Source organism: Mauremys reevesii, linkage group 13 (genome assembly GCF_016161935.1).
Source record: "Mauremys reevesii isolate NIE-2019 linkage group 13, ASM1616193v1, whole genome shotgun sequence".
NCBI lineage: Eukaryota > Metazoa > Chordata > Testudines > Geoemydidae > Mauremys > Mauremys reevesii.
The window spans coordinates 48,956,126-48,971,280 of NC_052635.1; the positions used below are offsets into that span (position 1 = coordinate 48,956,126).

The window sequence follows — 15,155 nt, forward strand, 5'->3', positions numbered from 1 at the left end:
CCTCTGCATGCCAACCATTGGAAAACAAAGTGAATCCCCCATAGGAAACAAGGAAAATAAGAAACTCCCCAGTGGGCCAGCCAGGCTTGGATTGGGGACCAGTTCCCCTCTGTGGTGAGCCAACCGGGCTGAGATCGGGGGCTGGTTCCCCCGTGTGCTGGACTGGCCAGGCTGGAATTGGAAGGGTTCCATGCAGGGCAGGCTGCCAGCGCTCCGTCTCCCCTGGCAGGTCTGGCGTAAATGTAAGATGCGCATCTTCACGGTGGCGCAGATGGACGATAACAGCATCCAGATGAAGAAGGACCTGACGACATTCCTGTACCACTTGCGCATCACGGCTGAGGTGGAGGTGGTGGAGATGGTGAGAGCTCTCGCACGGCCCAGCCCCAGCCTGGCCCAGCTCCCTGGCCTTGTGGCTGGCCACTGGCTTGGGCCTTGTGCATAGTCGCTGCCCTGAGAGGTGGGTGCGGAGCTGCCCATGCCGAGCACTGGGGTCCCCAAGGGGCAGCAGCTTTGCCATGTCAGCTGGGCCCTTTGAGCCATGGGAGCTGCTCGTAATTGTGGTGCTGGCTCCGCAGCTGGGGCTGGTCCTGAGCTCCCCCAGCAGTGACCCCCCCTGGCCAGCCCTGAGCTCCCCCAGCAGTGACCCCCCCTGGCCAGCCCTGAGCTCCCCCAGCAGTGACCCCCCCTGGCCTGCCCTGAGCTCCCCCAGCAGTGACCCCCCCTGGCCAGTCCTGAGCTCCCCCAGCAGTGATCCCCCCTGGCCAGCCCTGAGCTCCCCTGCAGTGATCCCCAGCCAGTCCTGAGATCCTCAAGCAGATGACCCCTGGCCAAGACTGAGCTCCCAGCAGTGATCCCCTGGCCTGCCCTGGGCTCCCAGCAGTGACCCCTGGCCAGCCCTGGGCAGCTCCCAGCAGTGACCCCCGGGCCAGCCCTGAGCTCCTCCAGCAGTGACCCCCCCGGGCCTGCTCCTCGGCTCCCCAGCAGTGACCCCTACTGGCCTGCCCTGAGCTCCTCCAGCAGTGATCCCCTGGCCAGCCCTGAGCTCCCCCCGCAGTGACCCCCCCTGGCCTGTCCTGAGTTCCCCCAGCAGTGACACACCCCCCTGGCCAGTCCTGAGCTCCCCCAGCAGTGACCCCCCCTGGCCAGTCCTGAGCTCCCCCAGCAGTGACCCCCCCTGGCCAGTCCTGAGCTCCCCCAGCAGTGACCCCCCCTGGCCAGCCCTGAGCTCCCCCAGCAGTGACCCCCCCGGGCCTGCCCTGAGCTCCTCCAGCAGTGACCCCCCCTGGCCAGTCCTGAGGTCCCCCAGCAGTGACACACCCCCCTGGGCCTGCCCTGAGCTCCCCAGCAGTGACCCCCCCCAGCCAGTCCTGAGCTCCCCCAGCAGTGACCCCCCCTGGCCAGTCCTGAGCTCCCCCAGCAGTGACACACCCCCCTGGGCCTGCCCTCGGCTCCCCCCAGCAGTGACCCCTACTGGCCTGCCCTCGGCTCCCAGCAGTGACCCCCGGCCTGCCCTGAGCTCCCCCAGCAGTGATCCCCCCTGGCCAGCCCTGAGCTCCCCCCGCAGTGACCCCCCCTGGCCTGCCCTGAGCTCCCCCAGCAGTGACCCCCCCTGGCCAGCCCTGAGCTCCCCCAGCAGTGACCCCCCCTGGCCAGCCCTGAGCTCCGCCAGCAGTGACCCCCCCTGGCCTGCCCTGAGCTCCCCCAGCAGTGACCCCTGGCCAGTCCTGAGCTCCCAGCAGTGACACACCCCTGGGCCTGCCCTCGGCTCCCCAGCAGTGACACACCCCGGCCTGCCCTGAGCTCCCCCCAGCAGTGACCCCCCTGGCCAGCCCTAAGCTTCCCAGCAGTGACCCCCTGCCCCACCAAACCAGACCTGAACTCTTTTCCCTCCGGCCAGCCTTGAGTTGCCCTCAGCTGTGCCGCCCCCAGTGTCCCCCTGTGACGATGCAGTTCTGGTGGGACCCTACTGAGAGTGCCAATTCAGGACCAATTGCTCAAACAGGGCAGTTACAGCCCTAGGCGGGGGGGTTTCCACCTCTAACACAAACCAAACCAGCCAGACAAAGACGACTTTGGTTTCACCCCACTGGCTAACCACAAGTCACACAAGCAATTTCCTTAGACACTCCAGTTTCCCAGTATCACCACCAGTGCCACTCGTCCTGGGGATGAATGGTAATAAAAACCAACACCCCATTAAAAGAAAAAGGTTCTCTCAATCCCAAAGAATCAAGCCCCAGACCCAGGTCAATATACACATCAGATCTTACCCACAAATCACGCTGTTGCCAATCCTTTAGAATCTAAAATCTAAAGGTTTATTCATAAAGGGGAAAAGGTAGAGATGAGAGCTAGAATTGGTTACATGGAATCAATTACATGCAGTGATGGCAAAGTTCTTAGTTCAGGCTTGTAGCAGTGATGGAATAAACTGCAGGTTCAAATCAAGTCTCTGGAGAACATCCCCCGCTGGGATGGGTCAGTCAGTCCTTTGTTCAGAGCTTCAGTTTGTAGCAAAGTCCCTCCAGAGGTCAGAAGCAGGACTGAAGACAAGATGGAGATGAGGCATCAGCCTTAGATAGGCTTTTCCAGGTGTAAGAACCTCTTTGTCCTTACTGTGGAAAATTACAGCAAAATGGAGTCTGGAGTCACATGGGCAAGTCCCTGCACACCCTGCTGAGTTACAAGGCGTATCTGCCTCCTATCGATGGGTCAATTGTGTAGCTGATGGTCCTTAATGGGCCATCAAGCAGGCTGGGCAGAGCTAACACCAACTTGTCTGGGGTGTCACCCAGAAGCACAGCACAGATTTGAAATACAGACACTATAAAGCCAATACTCATAACTTCCAACTACAAAATGACACATGCACACAGACAGCATAACCATAACCAGCCACCCATAACCTGGTCTTAGACACCTTATATGACCCCCTTTACATAAGATTTGGTGCCACTACAGGACCGTGGTTGCAAACCATGTTCTATATGGTCCCAGTTTATATCAATAACGTCACACCCCCATCACCGGGTGGGGCAGGGACAGAGTAGCTCGAGTGGGCTCTGTGCTGAGCCTGCTCCCCACCAAGATCCCAGCTGGATGTACCCTGCAGGGATCCCCCTGGTCTCTGACCCGTGGCAAGCTGGGTTTGCTCAGTGACCTCCCATCTCCATCCCTCCCCACACAGATCCAGAGCATCACAGATGAGTCCCGCGGCTCCATCCGGCGCAAGAACCCTGCCAACACCCGGCTGCGGCTGAGCGTCCCAGAGGAGCAGGTGGGCGACAGCGAGGAGAAGCCGGAGGAGGAGGTAAGGCTGCATGCTGGGGGGCCGAGCCCCACAGGATGGGGAGCTGGGGGTCTGATGCTGCAGAACTGGGGGGTTATGGGGAGCGAGCACCTGAAAGGGGACCAAGTGCTGGGGGGCCAGAGGGAACTATGGAGGCTGTCACGGAGTTCCCGGGCGATGCTCTGGAACTGCTCCCCACAAAGCCAGTCAGGACTCTGAGGAGCCTCCTCTCCCTTGGAGCAGACTGTCTGCAGGGCAAGAAGCTCACACGGCTTCACCTCCTGGGTCTCTCCTTGGAGCATTCAGCATCCTCTGCCCCTCGGTGCGCTTCCCATAGCGAGTCCGCCCAGGCGGGATCCTGGGGAAGCCACAGGGTCCTGCCCCCCCACTTTGCAGTCAGACATGACTCTCAGCCAGCCAGTAAAACAGAGGTTTATTAGATGACAGGAACACGGTCTAAAACAGAGCTTGTAGGTACAGAGAACGGGACCCCCTCAGCCACGTCCATTCTGGGGCCCAGTGAGCCAGACAACCCCGTCTGCCCTCACTTCCTGTCCCCAGCCAGCTCCAAACTGACACCCCCTCCAGCCCCTCCTCTCTGGCCTTTTTCTCTTTCCCGGGCCAGGAGGTCACCTGACCTCTTTGTTCTCCCACACCTTTAGCATCCCCTTGCAGGGGGGAAGGGCCTGGCCATTAGTTGCCAGGAGACAGAGTGTCGGCCAGAAACTGAGGCACCCACACAGTATTCAGAGGAAACATTAAGAACAGCCCCACTTTGTCACAGAGGCAGTGAACAGCAGGGTGGGGCTGAGTACTGCAGGGTGGGGGCTGGCAGGGCCAAGTGACATGGGCCTGGGGCACCAAGGGTGTGGCAGGATAGGGGGCTGGGAAGACCCCTCCCCGCTCTCACCCACTCCCTCTGTGCAGGTGCAGCTCATCCATGATAAGAACGCCACGGCCTTCTCCAGCAGCCCCCAGTCACCCGGTGACGAGACGGAGACGGCCCCGGAGAAGGTGCATCTCACCTGGACCAAGGAAAAGTCTGTTGCGGAGAAGAACAAGAGCAAGAGCCCCGTCAGCCCCGAAAGCATCAAGGACTTCTTCAGCATGAAGCCGTAAGCTGCACCCCCCATCAGACACCAGTCCCCAGCCGAGCCAGGCAGCCTGCCCAGCGGGCCTGTCCCAGGCAGCACTGGCATGGGCCTGCCTGTGTCCGCGCTGGAGCCAAGCCTGGGAGCTGGCGGACGGAGGCCAGGGAGCTCCTGGCCAAAGCCGGCTCCAGCTTTTTTGCCGCCCCAAGTGGCGAAGCCAAAAGAAAAGAAAAAGCCGCGATCAGCGGCACTTCAGTGGCAGCTCCACTGCGCCACTTCATTCTTCAGCGGCAATTCGGCAGCGGGTCCTTTGCTCCGAGAGGGACTGAGGGACCTGCCGCCGAAGACCCGGACGTGCTGCCCCTTTCCATTGGCCGCCCCAGGCACCTGCTTCCTGCGCTGGTGCAGATCTGGGCTGCGCAGGGCGGGTGTGGAGCCGGTGGAGACCAGCACAGCTCTGTGCCCAGGGCTGCTGGGAAGGGGGAGGCTGGCAGACGTGGGAGCTGAGCAGTGAACGGGAGCATGTGCTGCAGGGGCTGGGGGCTGGGGCGAGGCAACGCGGTGCTGATGAGCTCTCTCTCTCTTTCCCCTGTGCTGCCGCAGGGAGTGGGAGAACCTGTAAGTCTGAGTTGTGTGTGTGTCCCATGTCCCAGCACCGAGGGGAGCAGGTGGGGGCTGTGGGATCCTGCCACTCCAGTGCGGGGTCTGCATCCCACATTGCCCCCTGCTGGGGGTCCTCACCTGCTTCACACACCGCTCCCTGCCGGGGGGCCTTCACCTGCCCCACACATCGCTCCCTGCCGGGGGTCTTCGCCTGCCCCCCACACCGCTCCCTGCCGGGGATCCTCACCTGCTGCACACAGCATTTCCTGCCAACAGGGGGAAGAGACTGAACCTGTCTGGCTGAGCCTGGTCAGAGCCCCAGGACTGACAAGTGCCCCAGGCTTGCCCCATTGGCGGGGGCAGCCAGGGGCCAGCACTGCCTCGGGCACCTCTTGAGAAGTGCAGGAGTTGCTTGTTCTTGGAAGGCCTCCTTCCTGGGTCTGATACAGCTGTGTGCGCGGGGCTTTCTGTGCCCCTCCCCCATCGGACACAGCTGGGTGGGTGGGGCTTTCTGTGTCCCTCCCCATCTGACACAGCTGGGTGGGTGGGGCTTTCTGTGCCCCTCCCCCATCGGACACAGCTGGGTGGGTGGGGCTTTCTGTGCCCCTCCCCATCTGACACAGCGGTGTGGGCGGGGCTTTCTGTGCCCCTCCCCATCTGACACAGCTGGGTGGGTGGGACTTTCTGTGCCCCTCCCCATCTGACACAGCTGGGTGGGCGGGACTTTATGTGCCCCTCCCCATCTGACACAGCTGGGTGGGTGGGTGGGGCTTTCTGTGCCCCTCCCCATCTGACACAGCTGGGTGGGTGGGGCTTTCTGTGCCCCTCCCCATCTGACACAGCTGGGTGGGCGGGGCTTTCTGTGCCCCTCCCCATCTGACAGCTGGGTGGGTGGGGCTTTCTGTGCCCCTCCCCCCATTGGACACAGCTGGGTGGGCGGGACTTTCTGTGCCCCCCACACCACCACCAGCTCTAAGGGCCTGGGCCCTGCCCCACCCCATGAGCCTTCCCGCCCGTTTCTCCTCCAGGAACCAGTCCAACGTGCGGCGGATGCACACAGCTGTCAAGCTTAACGAGGTAATCGTCAAGAAGTCACAGAACGCCAAGCTGGTCCTGCTGAACATGCCAGGCCCACCCCGCAACCGGAAGGGGGATGAGAACTGTATCCTTTGCTGGCCGCTGGCAGCCGCAAACCCAGCCACGGGCCCTGTAAGCCCCCTGCCAGGGGTCCCCGTTTTCCTGCCGTGGGTGTTGCTGGCTCTGGGCTGTGGGTCCCTAAGGCAGCGGCTGAGTGTGGCTGAAGGAGGGAGCCCAGGCGTGGGCAGGCAGGGGGTGCTAGGGATGAGGGGCTGCCCCAGTGGCACCTCCCTGCCCTGCCTGATGCCTCCTCCCACCCGCCAGCAGCTGGGATAGCGCCATCAAACCATGGCAGTGGCTGCCCACTCCCACCACCTGGCAGCTTCTCCCACCCTCCCCCACTGAGACAGACTGGGCCAATGGGGCTGTGGCTGGGCCCAGGCGGCCCCTGCCTGCTGCCTGCATGGGAAACACCCACCCCTTGGCATTTCAGCACCAGTGCTCGGCTCAGCCGTTAGCACCACATCCCCTGCTGGGAAGAGACCACAGCCCCACTGCTGGGAGCCGGGGGGGTAGGCTCTGGACTGGTGTGGGGCAGGGCCCAGGTGCTCGCTATGGAGCCAAGCCCATGTTCTGACTGGCAGAGCTGCAGCATTAGAGCTCACCTCCAGCGAGGCAGAATCAGTGCTCCTGCCTGGAGCAAAGCCCTGGCGGGCTGTGGGTCCCAGCCAGGGCGCGGGGGCCAAGCGCTGCCTGTTGTTCCACTGTGGGGATTAATCCACTGTGCTCGCCTCCCATCGGCCCCCTGGGGCCAGCTGCTCTGCCACGGGGGTGCCAGGCCTGCCCTTCTCCTGCAGTTGCTAGCTGAGTTAGGCAGCCCTGGGGGAGCTGGTGCAGCGCTGGGCAGTGTGTCATTGCACAAGCACATGGAAACATGGCCAGTGTTAAATGGTGGGCGTTAAACTGAAAATACACCCCCACACACACAGACACTCGTGTGTGTACACAGCGACACAAACACAGAGAGCCGTGGGTGCGCACACAGAGACACAGACACAAATAGCCGTGGTTGTGCACACACAGCGACACAAACGCAGACAGCTGTGGGTGTGCACACACAGTGACACAAACAGCCGTGGGTGCACACACAGTGACACCAACACAGACAGCTGTGGGTGTGCACACACAGTGACACAGACAGCCGTGGGTGCACACACACACACACAGAGTGACACCAACACAGACAGCTGTGGGTGTGCACACACAGTGACACAGACAGCCGTGGGTGCACACACACAGAGTGACACCAACACAGACAGCTGTGGGTGTGCACACACAGTGACACAGACAGCCGTGGGTGCACACACACACAGTGACACAAACACAGACAGCTGTGGGTGTGCACACACAGTGACACAGACAGCCGTGGGTGCACACACACACAGTGACACCAACACAGACAGCTGTGGGTGTGCAAACAGCGACACAGACACAGTCGTGGGTGCACACACAGTGACACAGACACAAACAGTCATGGGTGCACACACAGTGACACCAACACAGACAGCTGTGGGTGTGCACACACAGTGACACAGACAGCCGTGGGTGCACACACACACACACAGTGACACCAACACAGACAGCTGTGGGTGTGCACACACAGTGACACAGACAGCCGTGGGTGCACACACACACAGTGACACCAACACAGACAGCTGTGGGTGTGCAAACAGCGACACAGACACAGTCGTGGGTGCACACACAGTGAAACAGACACAAACAGTCATGGGTGCACACACAGTGACACCAACACAGACAGCTGTGGGTGTGCACACACAGTGACACAGACAGCCGTGGGTGCACACACACACAGTGACACCAACACAGACAGCTGTGGGTGTGCACACACAGTGACACAGACAGCCGTGGGTGCACACACACACACAGTGACACAAACACAGACAGCCGTGGGTGCACACACACACACAGTGACACCAACACAGACAGCTGTGGGTGTGCACACACAGTGACACAGACAGCCGTGGGTGCACACACACACACACAGTGACACCCACACAGACAGCTGTGGGTGTGCACACACAGTGACACAGACAGCCGTGGGTGCACACACACACAGTGACACCAACACAGACAGCTGTGGGTGTGCACACACAGTGACACAGACAGCCGTGGGTGCACACACACACACACAGTGACACAAACACAGACAGCCGTGGGTGCACACACACACACACAGTGACACCAACACAGACAGCTGTGGGTGTGCACACACAGTGACACAGACAGCCGTGGGTGCACACACACACACACAGTGACACCCACACAGACAGCTGTGGGTGTGCACACACAGTGACACAGACAGCCGTGGGTGCACACACACACAGTGACACCAACACAGACAGCTGTGGGTGTGCACACACAGTGACACAGACAGCCGTGGGTGCACACACACACAGTGACACAAACACAGACAGCCGTGGGTGCACACACACACACAGTGACACCAACACAGACAGCTGTGGGTGTGCACACACAGTGACACAGACAGCCGTGGGTGCACACACACACACACAGTGACACAAACACAGACAGCTGTGGGTGTGCAAACAGCGACACAGACACAGTCGTGGGTGCACACACAGTGACACAGACACAAACAGTCATGGCTGCGCCTGCCCCCCACATACCCATCGGTTTCGGGCAGCACCAGCTCCAGTGGCACCTCCCTGGCCCTGCGCTGTGAGGGCCGGGCACTGGCAGGTGCAGGGAGCTGATTGGTGAAGGCCGGTGACAGCAGAGCTAACTCAGCCAATCAGTGGTCCAGGTGCTCTGGGCAGGGCAGGTGGCTCTGCTGGCCTGGGGGTGGGGTGGGGGTGCTTATGCAGAGCCCCCCCTGGGTGCTTGCAGCTCAGTCTGAGGTGCCTCCTGTGCCAGGGTCTGGGCACGCCCTGAGGGGGGGAGGGGCAGCCTAGGTCATTCACCCCATGCGTCCCTGAGCCCGGGACTCCTGCCCTCCAGCTGCTGCCGTGGCCAGGCCAAGCCCAGGCCCTGTGTCTGCCCCAGCAGCTCAGGCTCCGGCGGGCCCAGCGATGGTGCTAGGGTGACCAGACAGCACGTGTGAACGGGGGGGGGAGGGGGGGGTAATAGGCGCCCGTTTAAAAAAAGCCCCAACTCTTGGGCCTGTCCCTATAAAATCGGGCCAGCTGGGCCCCCTAGCTGGTGCCTGCTGAGCCCTGCCCGGTGCTGGGTCTGGTTTCCGCCTTGACAGCCACGTCCCTGCAGACATGGAGTTCCTGGAGGTGCTGACGGAGCACCTGGACCGGGTCATGCTGGTGCGCGGCGGGGGCCGGGAGGTCATCACCATCTACTCCTGAAACGCCAGCTGCTGAGCTGAAGAAGTTTTTTTGCACCCTGAGAGACCCCCCCCACCGACCTCTTTGCACCTGGCTCCTGGGGGGCAGGAGGGCGGGTCCCCTTGTGCTTGGTGCTCAGAAACTGGACCATGCCCCACGCGCTCCATTTGACCTGCAGCCCCCAATAATCCAGGAGCAACCAGCACCAGCGCCGCAGTTCCTCATCGTGCCAGCACAGCCCTGCGGTGGGTGTTTCTATAGAGAGACAGTAGCCCTGAGCCTGAGCCCCAGGGCCTGGAGCGTTCCCACCCCCACTGGCCTCCGTGGGGGGCAGGAAGGGGGGGCTGGCCAGGCTCAGTCAGTGCTTCCGCGGAGCCCCCAGATGGCTGGCGTGGGGCCTTGGCCCCTTGGGCCTCGGCTCCCTACCCCTCGCGCTGCTCTTTTTTGGACACACTGAGGTTTGTGGGCCACGTTTGCTGCCCTGCCCCCGCCTGCCTGCTGACGTGGCCTTTGGAGCCCGTTCGCCTGGGCGAGGCCACCCGCCTGCTCACCTCGCCCCACTGCTCCCAGGTGCCTGCAGTGCCAGCCACCGGCCCCTCGCCACGGTGGGCTCAGCAAAGCGCAGCCCCTCCTGCTGCCCATCCCTGGAAACCACAGCCACACCCTGTGGCCCCCGGTGTGGTTTGGACAGGTGAGTGCTGCAGGGCTGGGCAGGAAGGCGGCAGGTCCTGCAGCGCGTCAGAGCGAAGGACAGCGCCACGCTGCCATTGTCGTGAGGTGACCTGGATCCACCGCCTGGGTGAGAGGGGCCTGGCCTGGCCGGGGCTGCATCCCAGCGGGGGGGCGTCAGTGGGGACATAGACTTTGTTTTTCTCCTCCCCAGGGCCCCCCGCTCAGCACAGGCCCATGCGGCTGCATCCCCCTGCCTCACCTGCTGTGGGGCCTGTGCTGGGCAGGGGCAGCGCGCTCACTGCCGGCTGGCCACAAGCGCTGCACAGCCTGGGAACGCAGGGGCACGCGCCTGGCTAGTGCCATGCAGAGCCACGCCACACAGCAGCTCCAGGCGGGAGGCCTGCATCCCTCCCCCCACCCCATGCATGGGACCAGGCGTGAGCCCAGCGCCCACAGCATGAACGTGGCCCCCTGTGACCCTCCTGCAGCCTTGTGCCCTGCGTCCTCTCCCCCATGGCAACCTCCTCCAAGCCATGTTGCTGCTTCAGGGGCTGCTGGGTAAAGACCATAGGTATTTAAAGTTTATAAATATGCAAATCAGCTCAATCCCACCCCCCGGCCCGGCCCAGCCCCGTACCAGCAGCAGGTCACTGACAGTCCCTGTCTGGGATGCAGCCTCCCCAGGTCACATGGGCCCATGAGCAGCTCTGCACCCGCACACATGGCTGTGGGCTTGTTTGGACATGTCAAACCTTGGTCCCAGCTACCCCCACCCCCCTCAGCATCTCTCACTTTACTGAGAAACTGAGGTGCTTTTAACCAATGTGAATAGTTCTAGGAACCACAGCAGACATGGAGACCAGGAGGGCAGAGGGCTCGCCCAGCCCGGGCGCCTGCCCTGCTGTACATAATGTACATAATACTGTATGTGTATTTTTAAAGTGATCATATTTATGTTCATAGTCCCAGATGAAGTCTATATCTAGAGCTCTAGCTCTATGCTGAGAGATGCAAGGAGTCGCTCGGGCCAGTGAATTGCTCCAGCTTTTAGGCTCAGGCTGGGGCCCAAGCCCGTGAGCTCCAAGAGGTTTTGCTGAGGCTGCTCCCTCTGGAGAGGGCGGCTTTTCCTCGTCGTTCACGTGCGGGGGTGAAGGCTGCAGCGTCCCTGGCCTATGGCGCGGCCCGTGGGGAGGGCCAGCTCACGGGGGTCAGTCTCTTTGAATTTTGCTGCTTAGTCTTTTCAGGGAAAAGAAGTTACAGAATTTTCTGAACTTGTTTCACAGCAGATTTGAGCTTCCAATCTGAGTGCAGCCTGCTCCGGCGGGCCCCCTCCCTGCTGCACCGGCCTCTCCCCCAGCCGAGAGGGAGCAGCTTTACTGCTCAGACGTGTGGCCCAGAGCTGAGCCCCAGACCCACCTCTTAGCCTCCACTGCAGCACTGGGAATGGGCCCGTGCAGATTGCCACTGGCACAGCCCTGTGCCTTCTGCAGGTGGGAGATGGTTCAGAGGCCCATGGCTTGATGCCAGTAAAGGGCTAACGGCCACAGCTGACACATCTCGTACAATGACTCCCCTTGCAGAAGGCAGCTGGGCCCCTTCTCACAGCCAGCGTTGGCTCCCCATAGCCCCCCCTTCCTTTCCAGTCCTGCTGCCCTTGCTTATTGCTCTCTAGGGAAGAGCAACCAGGGCCCAGCGCTCCCTGGCCGTAGGCTCAAGCTTCGGGGCGTGAATGCCCTCAGCTGTTGCTCCCACAGAGGTGCCAGCCCTCAACTTCCTTCCCCCTGAAGCTGCACAAGGTCTTCTGTGGGCACCTGCCCTAAATCCTCCTCCAGTGGGCCCTTAGCATCACACCCCCCGTTCCAGCCCCAGCACAGGCCCCATGGGGATTGAGGGGAGGGCACTGGAGCGGGAAGTGATTCTCCACTTGATGATGCTGACCGGGCTGAAGCTCCCTGCTTACAATCCAGCATCTGCTCACCTAGGCCAAGTTTTGGTGATGGCTTCAGCCCTCTCATCTGCATTTGTTGCTATGCCCCTTGAGCCCTGGCTCCCTCAAATTCCCCCCCCCCCCCCACTCCCAAGCAGCAGTTCAGGCTCATCCCCCGTGGTGGCCAGACAGCTTGGGAAAATGCAGCTCTGCGTAAGGCAGTGTTATTCCGTGCAGCAGCCCCAGCTTCAAACCCTGGCAGAGGACGGGAGCCTGCTGCTGCGCCCACGTGCTGTTAATGGGGCATCGATGCCAAGGTGAAGGCAAGCTATTCCCAGAGCAAGAGCACTGGGCCCAGCTCCTGGCTGGAAGCTGGTGATGCAGGGGCCCAGACCACCCTGGACAATTAACGACCAGCAGTTCTGCTGAGTGCGTCAGCCCCAAATATGCTGCTTTTCAATGACCAGGCAGGTGTCTGCATGGAGGAAGGTTTCTTTAAGCTTGGCTCAGGGGCCCACACAGCAAGAGCTAGGGCCGGTTTTAGCTGCTGTGAGAAGACCCCATAAGCCCGGCACCTTCCCATGGCCTGGCTCTCAAACCATTCAGTAGCAGCAAGGTTCCCAAGAGCAGACTGGGCTCAGGGCTGGAAGTCATAGATGTTACTTGCAAAACTCTCCTTTGGCTTTTGCTGGTGCCTGCAGCAGGCCTCCAAGCTCCCTCCCCCCCCCCCCCGCCACCACCTTCCTCTCCTTGCTGTCCCCCCTCCCTCAGCACAGACGCCCTTCAGTCCTGGTTCTTTCCCTTTAATCAGAACTTAACAGTTCTTGTCTTATGATTCCTCTAGCACTAAGCGCCTGCAGCACTGAGCTCACCCTTGGGCATGTGTCACACCCTGCCCCCCTCACTGATCCCTGCTCTGCTACCTGCCACCTGCCACGTCTTGTGGCATTGGAAAGCCTAGTGCAGACAGACTGCCGGCACCCTGTTAAGCAAAGCATCTATTAGACCAGGGTGACATCCACTGCTCAAAACAGAAATGGCAGCCAGGGCCCTCTCCCTCCCTCCTCCCAGAAAGCCATCACTCCAACAGTGCTGGGGGGTAGCACACAATCCCCTCTTGGCAAGTTACCACCTTGAGACAGTGAAAGGCAAAGGAGCCCCCACCCACCCCCAGCTCAGCCAGACCAGTGCTACAGCTCTGAACACACGTGCATTGTTGCCTCTCTAAACCACTGCCTGGCCAAACTCTTTGGGGGCAAGCAGAGGGTGCTGGTTTCCAGAGCAAGTCCAAGAGCCAGTTTTAGCAGACAGCACTGCATGTTAGTTTACAAACCCAGCTCTGCCCCTGCACGTTTGGCCTCTGTGAGTGTGCAGCTCCCTCTGGAGCACCCTTCCACTGTTCCGACTTGGTAAAGACACAGTGTCCTGTGGTAGAAACCCGAGTCTCTTTCTGGCACATGTGGAGACAGTTCAGGGTTTTCAGAGCAGGCAGGAGGGTCTTGACCCACAAGGCTTGTTTTACAGAGAGCCCCTGTATGCAGCTGCAAGGATGAGCACAGCCCCTCCACCTCCAGCAGAGCAGAGCAGAGCAGGCTCTCTGGGTGCAAGGCTCGGCCCCCTGCTCAGGGAACCACTCTAATTACACTCTAGCCAGAGCAGAGGAAAACTCTTTAGTTCCTCAGAAGTTAAAATGGGGGCAACCTCCACGCCCCAGCCCCCTTCCAGCAGTTCGCTAACTGGCCTCCCAGTTCAAGCTGGTGGGTTAGGTCCAGTCCAAGCAGCCCCAGTACAGCTTACAGACCATTTGAGGGCATGTTTACAGATGTAGGCAGAGGCTGCCCTGGGCAATGGTGTTCATAGTCACCTGAACCACACGAAGGATGGATACTGCTTAAGGTACAATAGTTGCACTATAAGAGTCAAGACTCACCACTGCATCGCAGGATGGCCACATAATGGAAGGATCCAGAGGTCTGAGGTTTTGTTGGTTGCAAAACACTTTTCTGTGCTACATGTGCAATATATTTGTTATGAATGTTACCACAACAAAGTCAATTCATTAAATAAACTTTATAGTCACTGTACCTAGATGTTTTACATCCATTCCAATGACTTTTATTCCAAGTGCAATATTTCAATAGACATGTAGTGACCCAGTATGCTTTGTGTTTTAAAGAATCTGTGTGCAGAGCAATGCAAAGAAGTTTAAACTGTGTAAATAAAATAGGTTGCAAACCAAAAGAAAAAAGAGTAATAGGCTTGCATTTAATTTCTGTGCCAGTGTTTCAGTATTCTGTATTGGGCTGCCTCAATATCGCCCCCCTGTGTTCTCTGTGGATATTAACAGAGGAGTGGCTCCTCACTTGTTGAATGCTCCTGTTAATGCTTTACAGCTTTTATTGTATTCATTTTTTAGACTCGTCTGCACAAAATGCAATAAAATGATTTTATTACACCCTTCACCACTTGTAGTGGGGAATTTTTACTTGTTTTTGGATGCTGCAGCACATGACCAACACTTCACTAGTTTTCCATTTGGCAGCTGCATGGCTGGTAGCAAGAACTTTTGGACATTTGAAATGACCCTCACTGGTATCACTAGCTTCCCTCTTCTCCCTCACCTGCTGCAATGAATGCCAGTACCACCCAACATGGGCACCTTCCCTTCAACATGGTCAAATCCAGATAAAGGCATCTAACAGAATGAGGCATAAGGGGCTGGAGGAGAGGCTTGCATACAATGCATCTAGTCTAACATTTTTAGAGCACTAACCTGCATGCACTTACCTTCCACGGAGAAGGTGGAAAAACTTGGTTTTGTCAGTCTGAGGAGGGGGCCAATCAGAGGGCTCACTCCTATTTAATTCTGGTCAGCCCCAAACCAGTAGTAAATAAAGTGAGAAAGGCCAGGGTTTTAATGCAATTGGGACTAGCAGCTCATGACTCAAAAAGAGCGTTAACATTTGTACAGTGAGTAGCACCTGCAATGACCTGAGTTCAGGCTCAAGGGGAAAACACACTGCAGTGTGGTTAGTGCTCCACAGGCAGCACTGAAAGCGAGAAAACCTCTGGACCTCTCTTTCTGTAGGTACAGATAACATCTGCCGATGCCCTATGTT

The 15,155-nt window shown here is 59.5% G+C and overlaps 1 protein-coding gene across 1 annotated transcript in view; it reads left to right on the forward strand.

The window, feature by feature from the left end:
* SLC12A5 (solute carrier family 12 member 5) overlaps positions 1–14,496 on the forward strand; it is a 105,458-nt gene extending 90,962 nt beyond the window's left edge. Inside the window, exons 21-26 of the mRNA XM_039497671.1 lie at positions 230–412; positions 3,116–3,313; positions 4,220–4,407; positions 4,987–5,001; positions 6,015–6,148; positions 9,367–14,496. Coding sequence (XP_039353605.1) covers positions 230–412; positions 3,116–3,313; positions 4,220–4,407; positions 4,987–5,001; positions 6,015–6,148; positions 9,367–9,458 — 810 coding nt within the window. The 3' untranslated portion in view covers positions 9,459–14,496. The remainder of the gene's footprint in view (positions 1–229; positions 413–3,115; positions 3,314–4,219; positions 4,408–4,986; positions 5,002–6,014; positions 6,149–9,366) is intronic.
* The last annotated feature ends 659 nt before the right edge of the window (positions 14,497–15,155 follow it).